Source organism: Chiloscyllium plagiosum, chromosome 10 (assembly GCF_004010195.1).
Source record: "Chiloscyllium plagiosum isolate BGI_BamShark_2017 chromosome 10, ASM401019v2, whole genome shotgun sequence".
NCBI lineage: Eukaryota > Metazoa > Chordata > Chondrichthyes > Orectolobiformes > Hemiscylliidae > Chiloscyllium > Chiloscyllium plagiosum.
The window spans coordinates 15,329,545-15,347,888 of record NC_057719.1 but is presented as its reverse complement, the minus strand read 5'-3'; the positions used below and the strand labels follow the sequence as shown (position 1 = coordinate 15,347,888).

At 39.7% G+C, this 18,344-nt stretch overlaps 2 protein-coding genes across 6 annotated transcripts in view; one reads left to right on the top strand and one right to left on the bottom strand.

The window, feature by feature from the left end:
* The window catches only part of fcf1 (FCF1 rRNA-processing protein), a 23,001-nt gene extending 9,901 nt beyond the window's left edge, over window positions 1–13,100 (bottom strand). The window contains exons 1-7 of one of the 3 annotated variants that reach the window (XM_043697108.1): window positions 13,040–13,100; window positions 11,535–11,602; window positions 10,318–10,389; window positions 8,220–8,368; window positions 4,356–4,428; window positions 3,183–3,270; window positions 1,875–1,969 (exon numbers count right to left, since the gene is read on the bottom strand). In XM_043697108.1, coding sequence (XP_043553043.1) covers window positions 1,875–1,969; window positions 3,183–3,270; window positions 4,356–4,428; window positions 8,220–8,368; window positions 10,318–10,389; window positions 11,535–11,602; window positions 13,040–13,081 — 587 coding nt within the window. In that variant the 5' untranslated portion in view covers window positions 13,082–13,100. Of the gene's footprint in view, window positions 1–1,874; window positions 1,970–3,182; window positions 3,271–4,355; window positions 4,429–8,219; window positions 8,369–10,317; window positions 10,390–11,534; window positions 11,603–12,210; window positions 12,325–12,847; window positions 12,873–13,039 lie in introns of those variants that run through there. The other 2 variants (XM_043697110.1, XM_043697111.1) reach the window with 2 other exon arrangements.
* Window positions 13,101–14,922: 1,822 nt separating this feature from the next.
* The window catches only part of arel1 (apoptosis resistant E3 ubiquitin protein ligase 1), a 110,746-nt gene continuing 107,324 nt past the window's right edge, over window positions 14,923–18,344 (top strand). For all 3 annotated transcript variants that reach the window (XM_043697104.1, XM_043697106.1, XM_043697107.1), the window contains exon 1: window positions 14,923–15,003. The gene's annotated coding sequence lies outside the window, so the exon portion shown is untranslated. The remainder of the gene's footprint in view (window positions 15,004–18,344) is intronic.

Here is an 18,344-nt window from a genome sequence, read left to right as displayed (position 1 = left end):
GGAGGAGCGGGAAGTGGAAGAGATGCGGTGGAGGGCATCGTCGACCACGTCGGGGGGGGAAATTGCGGTCCTTGAAGAAGGAGGCCATCTGGGTTGTGCGTTTTTGGAACTGGTCCTCCTCTGCTCACCAGCTCCTTTTCCTCTTTTTTTCTCCCTCTCGCTGCAGTTTTCTTTCTCCACCCAACTTTTAACTTCTTAAAAGTACCTTACCTGGAGGGAAAGGAAAACCGAGTCCTAGATCAGCCCGACTCGGAGATTAGTCGCGGCCAAGCTGCAGCAGAGTGGCCTTGTGCCGAGTCCCGGAAGTGAGTTCCAACCAGAGTGGGAGCAGGGCGATCATGTGTCGAGTCCAGGAAACGAGTTGCAGGCTGGAGCGCAGAGTGGAAAGCAGAGCGAGGGTGCGTCGAATCTCAAAAGTGAGTTGGGGCTAGAAGAGAGCGCAGCGATCACAGGCCGAGTCCTGGAAGTCAGTCACAGCCAAAGCCTGGAGCAGCAGCAGCAGAGCGTGTGTGGGCTTAGTCCTGGAAGTGAGTTGCGGAATGGAGAGCACAGCGAGCATGGCAGCGCTGGGAGCCAAGTTGTGGCTGGAGCCGGAACAGCAGAGTGAGCACAGACTGGCCAGAGGATGAGTCTTAGAGGCGAGTCTTGGACGGAGGCCAGAGTGTGCAGGCAACACTGCCGCATATTCTGAAGCCTGGCGGATATGCACTCTGAAAAAAGTACTATAACTTGAGTACTTTAAAAGACACTTGATCCTCATTCTGTACTATTTAAATGAACTATTCCTATGCTAGCCTACTTTTTTTTTTACTATTTAAATTCTGTAACACTTAAAGTATCTGTATCTTGGAATCCTGTATCTAAGGTGGCACCAAGAGACGACATTACTAACTTTTTGCTGCATTCAATCGTGTGCATGTGACAATGAAGGCTATTTTATTTTTGTAGACTTCCTCTCAACCCTCCTCCAACGCCAGCACATCCTTCCTACGATTCTTAAAGGAATCCTGAACTAGGACTCCTAAGTTCCTTTGTGCTTCAGATTTCCAAAGCCCTTCTCCATTTGGAAAATTATCTGTATCTCTACTCTTTCTACTAAAGTGCATAAGGTCTCACCTTCCCACCATATTCCATCTATCATTTCTTTACCCGGTCTCCCACCCTGTCCAAGTCGCTCTACAGACTTCCTGCTTCCTCAACAGTACCTATTCTTCAACGTACCTTTGCGATAACGGCAAACCAAGCAACAATACCCTCCATTCCTTCATCCAGATCATCAATGTATAACACAAGTAGTTGTGTTTTACTGACCCCTGCAGAACCCCATTAGTCACCAGCTGCAAAAACACACCTTTATTGCCATTCTCTGCCTTTTTCTGGTCAGCCAATCTTCTATCCCTGCCAGTCCCTTGTTCCTAACTAGGGATCTTATCTTATTTACCTTGTGTATCAGATCGGCTACTTCGAGCGCACATGACAATGAAAGCTATTCTATTCTTACAGACTTCCTCTAGACCCTCCTCCAACGCTAGCACATCCTTCCTTCGTGTCGTGGCCCAAAACAGCTCTCAATATGCCAAATGTGGTCGGACCAGAGTCTTGTACAACCTTCTCATTTGATGAGTAAATATTTATTCATTCAAAAGGGTAGTGAACCTGTGGATTTCTCCACATGATTGATGGCAGCTTGTCAAAGATCACATCCATTGGCTTTGCTTTGTCTAACTTGCCAAGATTCAGAAGACAATTGGTAGATTTTGAATTCAAAGACCATAAGGATATGAATTTTATAAGAAAGAAACTGTCAAGGTTGGGTCCTATTTGATAGACAGTGAGTAGCATAAAAAGCTTTTTCTTTTCTTAAATGTTCTCACCTATGATTAGAGATGTACATAATAGGGACTCCCGGAATTTTTCGGATCCTCCTCTTGAGATCTCTGTCCACTGTCGCCACAATGTAACATTTGTGCTGCAAATGTGAGCGTAAGGAAATTTGAAAGTTGCCTTTTGAAAACAAACCCTCTAATTATAGGCATTGCACTTCAGGATGATTGCGAGACTGTTGGAGGAGACACAAGTGAGATTTACTAGAGTGCACCCAGGAATGAAGAATTACAAACTTTCTGGATAGACTGGAGAAACTGGTCTGTTCTCTTTAAAGTAGAGAAGGCCAACAGCAAATTTGGTTGAGTTGTTTAAAATAGCACAACTTTTGGATAAGAGTCAATAAAGAGAATTTTTTTATCTAGTTGAAGCTTTGGTAATAGGTGGCACAAATTTAAAGGTGACTGTTTGAAGATCTAGAGGTGATAAGGAAAAGACTTCATTCAAAAGGGTCGTCATGATTTGGAATGCAGAGCCTGAGAAGTTAGCATGTAGAAATTCAATAGTTTTAAAATGGGAACAGCCAAATTAGTTGAAGGAAAAAAAAGATTGCAGAAATAGGGGGAAAAATCAGAGGAGTACAATGAAGTGAATTGCTCTTCGAAACCGTCAGTTCAAACTCACTGGAGCAAAATATCTCTTTTAGCAATGTACTAGAATATGATTTTCTCCAACAGTTAAACTCAAGTTTGTGTACAGGGACGGGACTCAAGAAGAAATACAAATAATCTGGGCTACTGTTACAATCTTGCAAGTAAATTTAAGGCCTGAATGGACACAATTATAAGGTATGTCTCACATTCACACCCCAATCTTGGATGTATTACATCATCACAATTGGAATAGTAGTTCGGGGTGCTACCGTTGCCCTACGCCATGTTACACCCATTACTTAATAAAGATTGCTGGGAACATGCAAGCGGACAGACAATGGGCGAAGTTATATTTCTCATGGCTACATATGAAGAATGGCCATTTGTGTGAGTTGCAAGACACTGGCGGTACTTGCAAAATAGTAGCTGAAAATGTGTTGCTGGAAAAGCGCAGCAGGTCAGGCAGCATCCAGGGAACAGATGCCCGAAACGTCGATTCTCCTGTTCCCTGGATGCTGCCTGACCTGCTGCGCTTTTCCAGCAACACATTTTCAGCTCTGATCTCCAGCGTCTGCAGACCTCACTTTCTCCTTGCAAAATACTAGCCCAATGTCATTAAAAAAGGTAGATATCGGTTGGGGAGAAACAACTAAAATGCTTATTTACCAAAATATTTTAAAAACAATGAGTACATTTTTTACTTACCTGTGTGACTCTCTGCACTAGACAATCATCAGCATATGTTCCTTTGTGTGTGCAAGGTAATCGCTCGAACCGTGGATCCTTTGCTATTCTGGAAAAGTAAACAAAAATGTTATAAATTCAGGAATACATTATGGTCTTCCAATGACTGACAATGAACATATTGCCAATTTCTTTTCTGTAGATATTTTTGGCTTCTATGTGTTAGAATTATTCCTGTTGGTAAATCCTAGATTTCTATCTTAGCATGTCTTCACTTGCCTAGACAGCTAGAGAAATACTCAAAAGTTCTTCTGCAACACTTAAGGACAGGAGATCTCATGCTTAAAATATGCACAAGAATAGCTACTGCTTGCATTTTCAGTGCCTCAGGAACTCTGTACGTAATGATTATGTTACTGGACTAGTGAGCTGCACCTTCTGGGAGGATACTTACCAAAGAATATAGCTCGTGGCAAGAACCGCTGTGTTGAGTCTTTCCATGTGGGAAGTTCTTGTGCTAAACCTACTAAATGTGGGATTCTGATTGACCAGAGTACTTTCCCGTTCTTACTGCTAGTAGCAGGCACAGGAGAAGGATTTACAGATTGCCAAGTCATCTTTCTGGCTACGTTGTTCGGCCTGTTTGAGGGCACGGTATCTTCCATGACCATCAAGTCCTAATGTGGGTCTTGAATCCAGAGCTTTTTGCTCGGAAAGAGAGAGATGCTACCCACTGCATTTTGAAAACTCCTGCCAGCAAGCTCAAGGCCTGCGCAAATGATAGAAATGGGTGTTTAAATGCCACCATTGTAGATGCAGAATTCAAGTTCAGTCAATTAAATAAATGTGGAATGAAAAACGAGCATCTTTAAATGGTTAAACACAACTTGCCCATGGGAACACCACTCCAAATTTCTCTGCATCCTGACTTGGAAATTGATTCACTGTTCCTTCATCAATGTTCAGTCAAGATCCCAGGAACCCTCCTAAACAGTGTACTTTCACAATACCGACTGCAGTTGTTCAAAAAGTGGCTCACAATGACCATCTCAAGTACAAATGGGCATGAGTAATCAATGCTGACCTTGACATCATCTTTCGCAACAAATGAATAATTAAAAAGTATAATTATTCCTAGCTGAATATCTGAATTACAGTGAAACATTGATGAACCTGTTTGAGAAGTTGTTTTACCTTAGCGCAACTCTGTACTTCTGTCCCAGTTTCTCAATTTCTGCCATCACACAGTCCGTGATACAGGGAACACCTAGAGAAAATTGAGGTGAGGTCACATCTTTTATCCTATGCTTTACTTTATTGTGGAAATTCTGACTCTCCTTCTCTCTTTAAATTTAAAGCATCCTTGCCAGCTGTGCCCATCTTACAAGTACTTAACAGATAGTTTTGTCCAATTCTTCACAATTTTATGGAAATCATCACTTGCAGTTAACTCATGAAAGAATTCCATCCTTTACGGAAAATGAAAAAATTCATTTTCCATTTCTGTCTGTCTAGTCTGTGGTTGGATATGTGTGTATGTCTCCCAGTTTCTTTCTATCTGTATGTTTTGTTATCGCACTCTTGCCTGTTGTATCTTACGTTTCTCTATACCTACAATGCTGTTAGGAAGTGACTTCCAGGATCTTGACCTGATGACAGTGAAGGAGCGACAATATAGTTCCAAATCAGAAGGGAGTATGGCTTGTACGGGAGCTAGCAGGTGGTGATGTTCCTATGAATCTTATGACATTGTCCTTCTAGGTGTTACAGCATGTGGGTTTGGAAAGTGATGTTACAGAAGCTATGATGAACTACTGCAGTATGTCTTGTAGATGGTGCATACTACCTGTTGATGGTGGAACGAATGAATGTTGAAGATATTGGATAGAGTGACAACAAAGTGTGGTCTTTCCTGGATATCATTAAACTTCAAGTGTTTTCGAGCTGCTCTCATCCTGGCAGATGGAGAGTATTCCATCGTTCTTCATTTCTGCCTTCATCACCCCGCACCCCACAGGACGTTGACAATGGGACATTCAGCAACGTTTATGCCACTGAATGCTATGAGATACTCATTCTGTAGATCCCGTGTATCATATTGCATCTGTCTTTCTGTCACCTCCTTTGTGTCCTCAAGCATCCATTTTCCAGTCATAATGTAGACTAGTGAGTTTTCTCTTGCTTGCGTGCATTTCTGATTCTCTCTCTGTTCTTACGATTAGTAATGGGGAGACTAGGCACATCCCAATGGCTGAAATTTTGAACACGGGGATAATTCTCAAAGAAGCAAAAGCTGGCATCTTTTGCCACAAGGTAAAAAAAATCAAGATCCAGAATGTCATGTGTGAGATATGCTGCATGGAAGAAAGGAGGTGAGAGATGTAAAGTGTTTAAATGCAAAAGCGATCTATTCATTTCTGAGTACAGATCTGTTTACACAAATTGTACAGATTATGTTCAAGTAAACCAGGAAATTCAGAAAAAACTCCTAGGCTGTACAAGTAGGTTCTGATAGTATCACTTTGCTTCTCTTTCTTCAACATTCAGCATCTGCTTTGCTCTCAGATTGAGTGTTGTGCAGTACTTTTGAATTGATTGTACCTGCTGCAGAATTCACAGCTTAAATTGCAAAAAAAATTTCAAGAAAAATTTTTCTTTTGCTCGTGCCCATTACCAACAATCTCTTTCTTAAAATACCTTTTTTGCAATTTAAGCTGTGAACTCTGCATCAGGTGCAATCAATTCAAAAATACTGCACGCTTTGTTTGTTTTTACATCTCTCACCTCCTTTCTTCCATGCAGCATACCTCACCTGATCTCCCAAGTAATATTCTGGATCTTGATTTTTTTTATCTTTTGGCAAAAGATGCCAGCTTTTGCTTCTTTAAGAATTATTCTCATTTTCAAAATTCAGGCAATGGGACATTCCTATTCTCTCAATTACTAATTATAGAGAGAGAAAGAGAAAGAGAGCGGAGAATTAGACATGCATACAGACATGAGAAAACTCACTAATCTACCTTATGATTGGAAAATGGATGCTTGAGGACATAGAAAAGAAGCAAAAATAGATGCTATGTGACAGACAAGGGATCTGGGTAGTTGATAACCTGCATTACCCTCTAGCATTTAAAAAAGTTACCTTGCAGCTAAGGATGTCTCTGAGATTTCGCCCCATCATCAAATTCCACTAATGTGAATGTAACATTTTGAAATTCCGCTAGTTCATCTCCTTCATGCAAAAAAAACTGAGCAGATATAGAAACAAAGAGCAGCTGTAGGTCACCCAGCTCCTTGAACATGCCCTGCCATTCAATAAGATCACCAGCTGATATTATTACTTGACATTCCTGCATATCCCATTAACCTTTCACCTTATATTGAATCTCTCTCTGCCTTAGAAGTATTTAGTAACTCCACTTCCATTATCATTTGAGGAAGAGCATTCCAAAGACTTATGAACGTCTATAAGAAATAATTTTTCATCATGCTTGTCTTAAATGAGCAATTTCTTATTTTTAATTAGCAATATCTAGTTCTAGAGATTTTCCCACGAGGAAACATTCTTTCACATACACCCTGTCAAGATCCCTCATGATCATTTATGTTTCAGTCAAGTCGCCTTTTATTCTTTTAAACTCCAGTGAATATAAGCCTAGTCTGTTCAACCTTTCCTCAGAAGACAACCCATCTATTCGAGGTATTAGTCTAGTAAACCTTTTCTGACTTTTCAAAGCACTTACATGTTTCCTTAAATAAAAAGAGACCAATAAACTGTACACAGTGCTCAAGATGTGATGCCACTCATATGGCCGAAGCATAATCTTCCAATGTTTGTATTCAATTCCCCTTGCAATACGTGATGATATTCCATTGGCTTTGCAAAACTCTTGATCTACTTGCATGTTAAGCTTTTGCAACTCATGCACTAGGACATCCAGATCCCTTTGCACTTTAGAGCTCTGTAATCTCTCACCAGTTACACAAGATTTTATATTTAAATTTAGAAACTTCCTTTCCTATTTGTGTTATCAGTAAATCTAGTAGCCGTCCCTTTATTTAAATTTCAAAATGTTAAAGATTGAGCACTGATCCCTGTGGCACACCATTTGTTACATTGTTGTAAGATATAACAAAGTGACTCGTTTGCCCCATTTTCTGCTTCCTGTTAGCTTGCCAATCTTCTATCCAATGTTAACCCTGACACCAATTACACATACAGACAGTTGTTGACATTGAATTTTGCCTGTGTGAAAATACTCAGTCTGTAGATTCAAGATCAACTAAGCTGTACAAAGCAGAAATATTTGGGCAGCAAGAGCATTAGGATGTCAAAGACAACAGTGCAGCTGTCCGAAGCTGTGCTGACAGTCAACACTGGCGGAGGAGGAGCTACATTGTTGACCCCTTGTTTTAATCTATGAATTCTGCAGAAATGCTCTTGTCACTGAAAGCACTTCATTGTAATAGAAAAAAGACAAAGAAAAAAAAATTCAAAACATGCTGACAGGGTAAACAATAAATGCAGCATTCTCCTGTATCTGCAACTGTGTCCTGCAACTGATCCCATAGATAGTAATACAAGCTCAACTAAAATCCCAAACTCTAACACTACTGATTCTACAGTGCACTGTTCTTTGCCAGAGTTCCATCTTAGGACAGAGATGAGAAATGCCCACAGGAAAAGGCATTCAAGGCATAGTCACTTTCTCCAAACTGGTAGAGGCACTTGAAGTTAGCAAAGGTCAGGTAGGTTAGAGTATTGATAAGGGAAGAAAACAAAATTGATATCCTCACTCTAAACCACTTTATCAGACTTTTGAATGTACCTTTGTAAGGTTAACGTTGATCTCATTCTGCATCTTCTTGGCAGCTGTTACTCTAACGCACTTATATAGTACAATCTGCCTGTACAGTACATTGACAACACTTTTCACCATACCTCGGTACATGTGACAGTAACAAATCAAATCAAAATAATATCCAGCATAAAGGAAAGATAACAGAACAGATACATAAATAATTATATTACATACTAGGTGACTGACAAGCACTCACACTTGGCATACAAGCAGTCCATCATCGATTGAACGATGTCCAGCTTAGTCTTGATGGAGAAGTTGATGAAATTGGTGTCAACTAGGATATAATAGGGAGGGCCCAGCTGTGTGTTATATTGGAAAAACAGGCAAGAAGGATACTTGACCCTAAGAAAGTAACAAGAAAAGTCTGTAATTTCTCAAATGATTAAATGTTATTTTTAATGTTTTTTACTTAAATAAGATTATCACATTTGCTAAATTTTGCAAGTAAACAAGGAATGTTTAAAAATGTTTTGTAGATATATTTATCTATGAATGAACAGTGTGAACATTTTCAGGTTCTCAGAATTCCCACTTAGCTAATACCATATTATGCAGTACCAGATGCTGCTAGCCTGTTACCAGATGCTGCTAGCCCACCATGCAACACACAATCTTTTGGTCAACAGAAAATTCCACCCTATTTTGTACTCTTTCTTCTTTCTATTTTTGTTATTAAGAAGGCATCACTTCATTTTTCTATCAAATTCCTTGTCAAAATTATTCAGATGATAATTTGAATCAATCAGCTGGTAAGGAATAAGCCTGATGTGCAGTATGTGACCAACACAAGTCATGATGTGGCAAGCTTCCATGTAGGTTTGCCTACCATGCGAAAGGCAAGCATCCATTACATAACTGAAGGGGTCCTGAGATTTGAAACAAGATAGTTATTTACGGCATTTATAAAACACCTTGCAAGAACTGTATCAAACACTACATTGGACAAACAGGCAGATAATTAGCCACCAGGATACATGAACATCAAATAAACCACAAAAACACATGACCCACTATCACTAGTGTCCTTGCGTACAGATGAGGAAGAACACCACTTTGACTGGGACAACACATCCATCCTAGGACAAACCAAGCAGAGACATGCACAAGAATTCCTGGAAGCATGGCATTCCAACTACAACTATCAACAAACACATCGACTTGGACCCCTTGACCATCCCCTGAGAAAAAGAACAGGAAGTAACATCAACACCGCAAATGACATCACCAGCCCAAGGAAACCTATACACAAATAGAAAGCAGGACATAACACCAGTGCTTCACCGGAGGCCCGCTGATGATGTTACCTAGTATGGTGACAAATGTCTGAAAATATTTCAGCTCAACAAGCAAACTTATATCCAGAACCTCAACCTGAGCTACAAATCTTCTCAAAACTCGCTAATTTGGAACAAGAGCTTGAAGCTAGGTAGTGTGATCAGAGCCTTGGATGCGTAGGGAAGGTACCTATCATAATTCCAACATATTTGGTGTAAAGATGGATAAAGAATAAAAACTCATTGAACTTAAAGGTGCAGTTTAGTCATTAGGTGCTGGGATGTGGATAGCACTGCAAACTAAGCAGAGGTACTAACTCCTAACTAGAAAAGGAATAGGATGCCTGCCAAAGTTGCTTGTTGTTAGACTGCACAGTTGTAGCTGATTACCCTATGTTACAACTGCCAAATAGGGGATGGGGTATTTATTTTGATGGGCAGTGGTTGTAAAGCAGGCAAACGTAATTCTGAAGTGATCTGGTTTCTCAGCAGCTTGTTTTGGAGGTCCAAACTTTGAAATGAGTTCCCATGCGTGCCACTCTCCTGACTGATCAATTACGCAACACTTTCATGGGAATCTCTTGCCCTAGACCACCCCAACTTAACAGTTGGCATCAGGCGAAGTTAAACTCTCTCAGGCATCCAACAATGCATTGTTTAGTCACTTCTGGACCCACAGCTCCTAAGTGGAAGAAAGCCACCCTTGATCTCGAGGGACTGCCTAAGAAGCGATCAAGAATGACCAAATATTGCCCAAAGTCCTTGATGCAGAATGTTGATGATTCAATGTACTACTGCAGTTATTCAGCAATGAATCCCTAAGTAGTGAAATGAATTAATAATCATTATAAAGTGAAAATTTTGATAAGCAAGCTTTACTTTGACAAGTGCAGAGAGTGCTCATTGCTGTTTGCAACAGACAGCACAGATACATTCCATTCCTCATATTCATTCATTTTTAACAATATAAACTGCTAATTTAAACATATAATCTGTAAAGCTGAGTTCCATACATACACTTCTTTGATTTTCAGAGCACTGGGATCATCCTTCACTTTCTTCTGTGGTTTTGCTCTGTCTTTTTCATTTCTGGAAAAAGACAAATGATATACCTTATATATTAAAACAATTCCTCAGGGAAATAATGACTAGTAGTATGAAGGAGCTGAATTCACAGTCTGTATCAACTGCCATCAGTTGAAAGCAAGAAATCTCTTAAAAACCTCAAAGTTCGAAACACTCCGTCAACCTTTTCACAAAAGTGCTTACAGTAGTTTCACGGGCACCAGCCATTGATTATCATCAAACACAAGTAACTGATATTCATGTAAGAAACTTGACAGGGAATGTCCAATCGTTACTTGCTTACAAGGTCATTACAGCTTAATCAATATCCCCCTTTCCCTATCCAACTACTTAGTTCAAGGATCAGCAATCTAAAATAATTTTCCCTCTTTCAACGGATCAAGACAAATTGCAGGGATCTTATTACTGTCCCTAACAAGATCCAACAACTTGGAATGGATGGAGGATTAAGATGAGACTTTTCTGCTCTGAATAGAGGAAAGCTGTGACTTGCATTTTGTGACTTAAAGCAGGGGTCAAAACAAGGATAGTACCTTGTCATTTTGCCAGCAATTTTAAGAAATACAATACCTGTAATAATTTTCATAGAAACTGAAAGAGTATAAAAAGCTCTTCCCGTTCATATGGCAACAAATTTTAAGAGAATACTAAGTGTTTAGACTACTTCTGATGACACCACTACTTTTCAGGTCGAGTGGAATAGTAATAATGTCAATGGACTGGTATTTTGGATTCTCACCAAATACATTGGGGACATGGATTGAATTGCTATCAAAACAACCGATGAATTAAATTCAAGTAACAAAACCTGAAATTTAAAGTTTGTGTTAACGATTGTGAAACTTTTTTTGTAAAAACCAATCTGGTTCACTATTATCATTTAGGGAAGAAAATCTGCCATCTTTACCTGATCTGCCTATCTGTTACTCCAGAATTACAGCAATTTGGTTGACTTGAAATGTTCTTGAAAGTCACTCAGTCCAACGGTAATAAGGAATGGGCAATAAAATGCTGTCCTTGCCAGCAACAGTTACATCCCATGAAAGAATATTTAAAAAGAGCAATACAACAGAGCACCAGAAAAATAGCAAACATTAGGTTAGTCAATCCTTTTAAGTCTCCTCTAGCCTTAATTGAAAAAAACTTACATTCGCGAATCTCGCAAACTAATCATTCGCTTCATGACTGCATATTTTCTAGTTTTCTTTGCTTTTCCCTGAAAAAACAAAATGAAATTTTAAAAAGGCCCAAATTGCACATGCAAACAGTAATAATGTCAACAGCCAAATATCAAAGCACAAGAATAAAATTAACAAGTCAATTGCACATCTCAATTTGTCTCCTTATGAACAATGTGCTAACTGTAAGCTTAACTTTGAATTGTAGTTACATAGTTAGAATAAGGATGCTCCATAGAACATCCATGAATATATTTTTCACCAATGAACTGAAATTGATGCCCTTTGATTTTTGACCCTGATATATTTCTTCAGATATCCATAGCACCTGATGCAAAAAGTATTAGCTTTCCAAAATATTTCCAGTAGAAATATTCTCCATTTTATTTGGACTGCAACCATCTTAAATGAGGCACAGAATGTTTAACACAAACCGAGAGTGGGCGAAGCCAACAATTTGAGATTTTATTCTGATGGAATTACTATGTGGAAGAGTAGGGTCACCAACCGTCCCATATTTTACAGGATCGTTTTTATTTTGTTGTCCTGCATTTCATAGCATTTCCTCCTAAAACAGTTGGATTTCTGACATCCTTGTGCTTTTTGTAGCTTAGTCAAGATATTTGTTATTTCACTCAAATCTCACCCCAAGAGTTGCTCATGCTGGAGAGAGGGAAATGAGACCAACTCACTCCCATCTGATCGTCAATCTGATCACCCTGAAGATAGGGAATGAAATCCTCCCCTCAAAAATAAGAGTTAGTCATCCTAGAGACAGGGGAAAGAGATAGAGTAGCCTGAGCTCAGATGGATGGGTACGGCCTATTAAACTCAGCAGAGAGTTCGGTGTCTTGGGGAGGGGTGGGAGGCGCAGATTTAAAGTGATTGATAGACAAATCCGAGGACAGATGAGAAAAAAAGGTTTCACCCAAAAGGTGATAGCGAATGGAGGCAGAAATCCTCAACCCATTCCAAAGGAGCCATGGAGATGCACCTCAAACACGGTTAGCCGCAGGGCCACTGACCAAACGCTGGGGAGGAAAGAGAAATTGCTGGAGAAGCTCAGCAGCCTTGGCGGCCTCTGTGGAGAGAGTTCAGTGACCCTCTTTCAGAGGGGGACGGGAGATTGGGCGAGACAGCTCGCGACGAGCCAAGTGGCCTCTCTCAGCGCCGGAACCGTTCGACGGCTCGAAACAAAAACCGCTCTCCCTGCCGACAAAATATCCACGAAACGAAAGGCATTTCCCACACGGACGGCCGAGACCGCTCCTCCCCATCGTTACCATGTTGTCTTCCTCGATGCTCCGGGTGGATGATCGCGTCATCGGTAAGCGCCGGCCAGAGACGTCATCAGCGTAGCGACCGGCATCTTCCAGTTTCCGGTTGCTACAGGGTCCCTAGAAACAAGATGAAGAGGGAGGACCAGCTGAGGTGGAGGGCACAGGTTAGTCGAGACCGCTCCTCCCCATCGTTACCATGTTGTCTTCCTCGATGCTCCGGGTGGATGAACGCGTCATCGGTAAGCGCCGGCCAGAGACGTCATCAGCGTAGCGACCGGCATCTTCCAGCTTCCGGTTGCTACAGGGTCCCTAGAAACAAGATGAAGAGGGAGGACCAGCTGAGGTGGAGGGCACAGGTTAGTGTCTGGCATAGGCGTGGTACTGAATCTCAATCAAACGCTCACCGTAACAAGTTAAGGGAAGGTCGAAACTCTCGCAAAACTGCTGTTTTGTGTCAGCTGCTGGCTGGAGTTTGTTTCTTTTTTCAATCGTGAAGATGATCTTCCTTATTTAACAATAGTTACCTTCCTCTCTTTCTCACGAATGTCAAAATAGCGGAGTATTTGCGAGGGACAGCTTTCCCGAAGAGGTGGCTTGATCGCCTCCTTTGATTGATTTTATGATACTGTTTTAGAACTTTATGGGTTAATTCAACAATCAGATTGATGGGAATTTGGGTGGATATTAGCAGAATCGGATGGATGAACTAAAAAGGATCAGGTGTAATCCTTTAGCAACGAAATGCTGCAAATTTAGCGACAATTACGAAACATCCTGAAGAACAGTTGAACTGAATGGACGTTTCTGGAGCGGAATATTAATTGTTGTACTCAGTTTCCTCGTTGAGAATGCAAGTATTTTATGTATCTATAGGGTTCCTTTTTTGGTAAAGGGAAGTTGAAAACCTATTAAACCTTTAAAAAAAAAACTCAAACTAGCCCTGTTCCCAAATAATTTATTTAATGGTCAAAAATGCAGAGCCACTGGGTAATTATAAATCTTAAAAGAATGAAAGCTTCTTGTTCACTCGGTTTTATTTACTTTGCTTTTCGCACACTGGCAAAAAACAATAGGATTAGATAGATCTAAGAATTTAAGCTTGAATGTTATGCAGAGTGACAAGAGGAATGTGGGTTCCGTCCAGACATATTGGCTGAAGTTATCAAAAAGAACCCGTCTCAAACTCTCCCCTCACCTGAGGTGTCGTGACCCTCTGGTTAAACTGTCATCAACCCTCTTTGATGAGAGGAGCCTGATGGTTCAGCAGAACTCTGGTGATGTTACCTTTGCATTAAACAAATTCAACATAGTTTTTTTTGTTGATGTTTCAGGCTTATGGGGAGCTAGATTGAATGTGTATGAACTAATTTTGTGTTGCTGTTATGATCAGTCAGGAAAGAATTTATCTGATCAGTGAAATGTCTATTTAGGTCAACTTTTCAAAGGGAAATATTGCAGAATAGTGCACTTCTCAAATTTAACTCCTTTTTAAAAATATTTATTTTTATAAATAGAACTGGAAATGGTTTAGTTAAAGTTTGAACTCACTACTCTGTAGTTTGGAAGATGTAATCAGGGCAGATTTTCCTTTTGAAGCTCTTCAGTGCTGCAGCTTGGTTGTTGTAAATGCTTCTTCAAAATTTTGATGTAAGCTGCTCATGACTTATTGCCAATGAGCTGTCATGTATATTGAGCAGACTCTATTTTGTCAACATTTTCTACTGGGATGTGCACCACCAAATTTCAAGTTTTGTAGTGAAGAAATCATAGATATTCTAAAATTATTTATTTAGCTTAATTTTTCTCAAATTGTGTTTTCTTTTTCGCAGAACAGCTTGAACACTGAAATTAAAGCCATGAACTGCTGACAGATGCTCTTATTCTTTGTATTGTTCAGCCTGGAATCACAGCTATTGTTAGCAAACGCAACAAAGAGGTGTGAGAAACTCTGTATTTAACTGTATTCTGAAACTCAGGGTTGCAGTATACTATTGTACTCATTTATGATGGCCTGATGGACCGCTGCATTTTGACTTTCCTGCTCACCTTTTGTCTTTGGGTGTTGGCCTGGGAACTGAGGTGGAAGAACCTTGGACAGAAACAGAGTAAAGAATGGATCAATGCTAATAATCTTCTCCAATATAAGATATTGTTTGATGGTAAGTCTCGAAGACTCCTTCATCCAGATTCTCTCATTTTTACAAGGTATGCATGAATAAGAATAGAACAAATTTGAGTGAGTTAATCATTAGATTAGCAGAAGGAGTCAGATATGCTTGCCTTTATTGGTCAGTGCATTAAATATAGGAGTTGGGATGTCATGTTGCTGCTGTGCAGAAGATTGGTTAGGCTGCTATGGGAATACTGCATGCAAATCTGGCCTCCCTGCTGCAGGAAGGATGTTGTGAAACTTAAAAGGATTCAGAAAAGATTTACAAGTATGTTGCCAGTGTTGGAGAGTTTGAGCTTAGATAGAAGCTGAATAAGCTGAGACTATTTTTCCTGGAGTGTCGGAGGCTGAGGGGTGATCTTATAGATGTTTTTAAAATCATGAAGGGCATGGATAGGGTAAATAGACAATATCTTTTCCACGGGCTGGGGGAGTCCAAAACTAGAGGGTATAGGTTTAAGATGAGAAGGGAAAGATTTAAGAGTCCTAAGGGGAGAAATTTTTTCACACAGTGTAGTGCATGTATGGAATGAGCTGCTGAAGGAAGTGGTGAAGGCTGATGTAATTACAACATTTAAAAAACATCTTGATGCGTACATGAATAGGAAGGGTTTAGAGGAAACTGGGCCAAATGCTGGCAAAGGGATTAGATTTATTTAGGATATCAGGTTGGCATGAGGGAGTTGGACTGAAGTGTCTGTTCGTGCTGTATATCTCTATGAATCTAGATGAGCTGGCACATTGTAATAGTGACTGTTATCTAAATGGGAAATAATATCAGGCCAATATTGTTGTCAAGGTTTGGGAATTTGGATTTTTAATTACGTTTAAAATGTGCAGCTTGTATTTCTAAGAATGTAAATATTAGTTTGAGGCCAAAGTCATTATAGTTCACTGAGATTTTGGTAAAGTTGCATTCAGTGGGTGTATTTCATACACCAGCTAATGCATGTATGGAATGAACCACCAGAGAAAGTGGTAGAAGCAGGTTCAATTACAGCATTTTAAAAGGCACCTGAATGGTTATATGAATAGGGAGGGTTTAGAGGGATATGGGCCAAATGCTGGCAAACGGCACTAGGTCAGATTGGAATATTTGGTCATCATGGACAAGTTGGACCGAAGAGTCTATTTCTGTGTTGTATGACTCCATGTAAGTACTGAGCAGCATGCCTATGGAACTAATTGAAGTGTTTTCACATTATATTTTATGACATTTTAGAGAAAATGGACTGGAGACCATAGTAGATCAGGTTTTAAGTTCATAAGTAGAGTTTCACCTGGGACAAAGACAAATTATTTGTGTAGTTTTCAAGTTATGACAGTACGTGAAGAAGTTTTCAAGATATAGGATATAAAAAGAGGTTTAGGCCGGCAGAACTGAAAAGATATTTCAAGGCGATCAGAACTGAAAAATAATCTCGGCCTTCACAACTAGAAAGACTCGATTTGAGTTTTTACAGGATATTTGCAGGAAAGCAGGGTTTTTTTGTTGTGATATTAGTATCTCTCTAAACTGTCTTGTATATATCTTGATTTTTTTATGTAATAATCTTTGAGTTCTTGTGTTAAAGAACGTTGACTGAATGTAGACATGAGGTTATCAGTAACGAGCATGAAAACCAACTGCAAATCTAAAATTTACAATCTATCAAGCCAGATTTCATTCTGGTGTCTGATTTGTCTAGTTTGGTGCCAGCTGGGATCATAAGAACATGAATAATGGTTCACAACATAAGGAATAAGTAAATAACAGCAGTTAATGTTTTGAGACTGATGTGATACTTGTTACAGCTGAGAACTTGTGGCTCAGCTTGATGATTTGAGTTGATTTGTTTTGATTACTTTTATTTAAAAAGGCATGGAATTATAAATTTAAGTGGTCTAATTATGGAGAGGTTGGCATGTTGAGTTTTATTTTGCTATTTTTGTGAAAAGAGCAAACAATGATTTGTATTTGAATATGCTACGGACAAAAGCAAGATGTTGCCTCTGGTTATCTTGTGCTATAATTATTGGACAATGCTGCAGTTACAAGAAGTTGGGATGTTAAATAATCAAATTTCACTTGGTTTGAGTTTTGAAAGGGAGGAAGCTGTGCTCTGGACAACTCAGTTGGCTGCTTGTGATGCACATTTACAGTGTTATTTCTTGCATTCACCAGTGTCCTTGCATTAGGGTGCAAACGCAACTGCTTTTTGATGGGACAATATGTTTGGGAATTTTCTGGGATAAATGTACTCATTTCAAAAAGATTGAGAGCCAGATTTTTGAATTGTTTTGTTGGCATTTTTAGTTACGGTATTTGCCAAGCATACAGTTAATATACATTGAAATCAAAGTCTATCTGTAACAGCATTCTGAGGCAGCCAAGGTGGCATGAAGCTACAGTGTTTTTACTGAGCAGTGTACTGAAAATGGCTAGCTAGATGAGCTATTTGGATTGACTGGTTTTAAAGTAAGATTGAAAATATGTCAATTGTTTATAATGATTCTAGCGACAGCATTAGGCTACAGTTTCCTAGTTGCATGCCAAGTGGCATGCCATTGTATTTAAAAATGTACAGCACTTTGAGTGTTCTGAGTTTAATAAAGGAGGTCCAGACCTAGCTGCAGAAAAAGTACATAAGGAAGTGCTCCCTTCTTAGCAAAATGAATTGGATGAGGAATATAAGAACAGGGATAGATCATTTTGTCCTTTGGGGCTTGTTCTGCCATTGTGTTCGAGCCTAGCTGATTTGTATCCCACCTCAGTTTTCTCTGTGTCCATAATTACTGTTTTCCAACAAAAATCTACTAATCATATTCTGACATTTTTAAATTAACCTAACCTCGATGATTTTTTGGGGAATATATTCCAGGTATCTCTGGCAATTTGCATGTGTTTTGTGATATTATCCCTGAATGGTGTAGCTTTTATTTTGTGGTTCACTTTAGAAACTGAAAATGGGAGCAGGAGTAGGTCATTTGGCTTGTTGAACTAAATTTGACATTCAGCATTACATAACATAAATCAAAGAACTGCAGATCCTGGAATCTGAAACAAACAAAAACAGAAATTGCAGGAGAAACTCCTTCAGATTAGCAGCATCTAGAGTCATAGAGATGTACAGCATGGAAACAGACCCTTTGTTCCAACCCGTCGATGCCGACCAGATGTCCCAACCTAATCTAGTCCCATCTGCCAGCACCTGGCCCATATTCCTCCAAACCCTCCCTATTCATATACCCATCCAAATGACTTTTAAATGTTGCAATTGTACCAGCCTCCACCACATCCTCTGGCAGCTCATTCCATACACATACCACCTTCTGTGTGAAAAAGTTGCC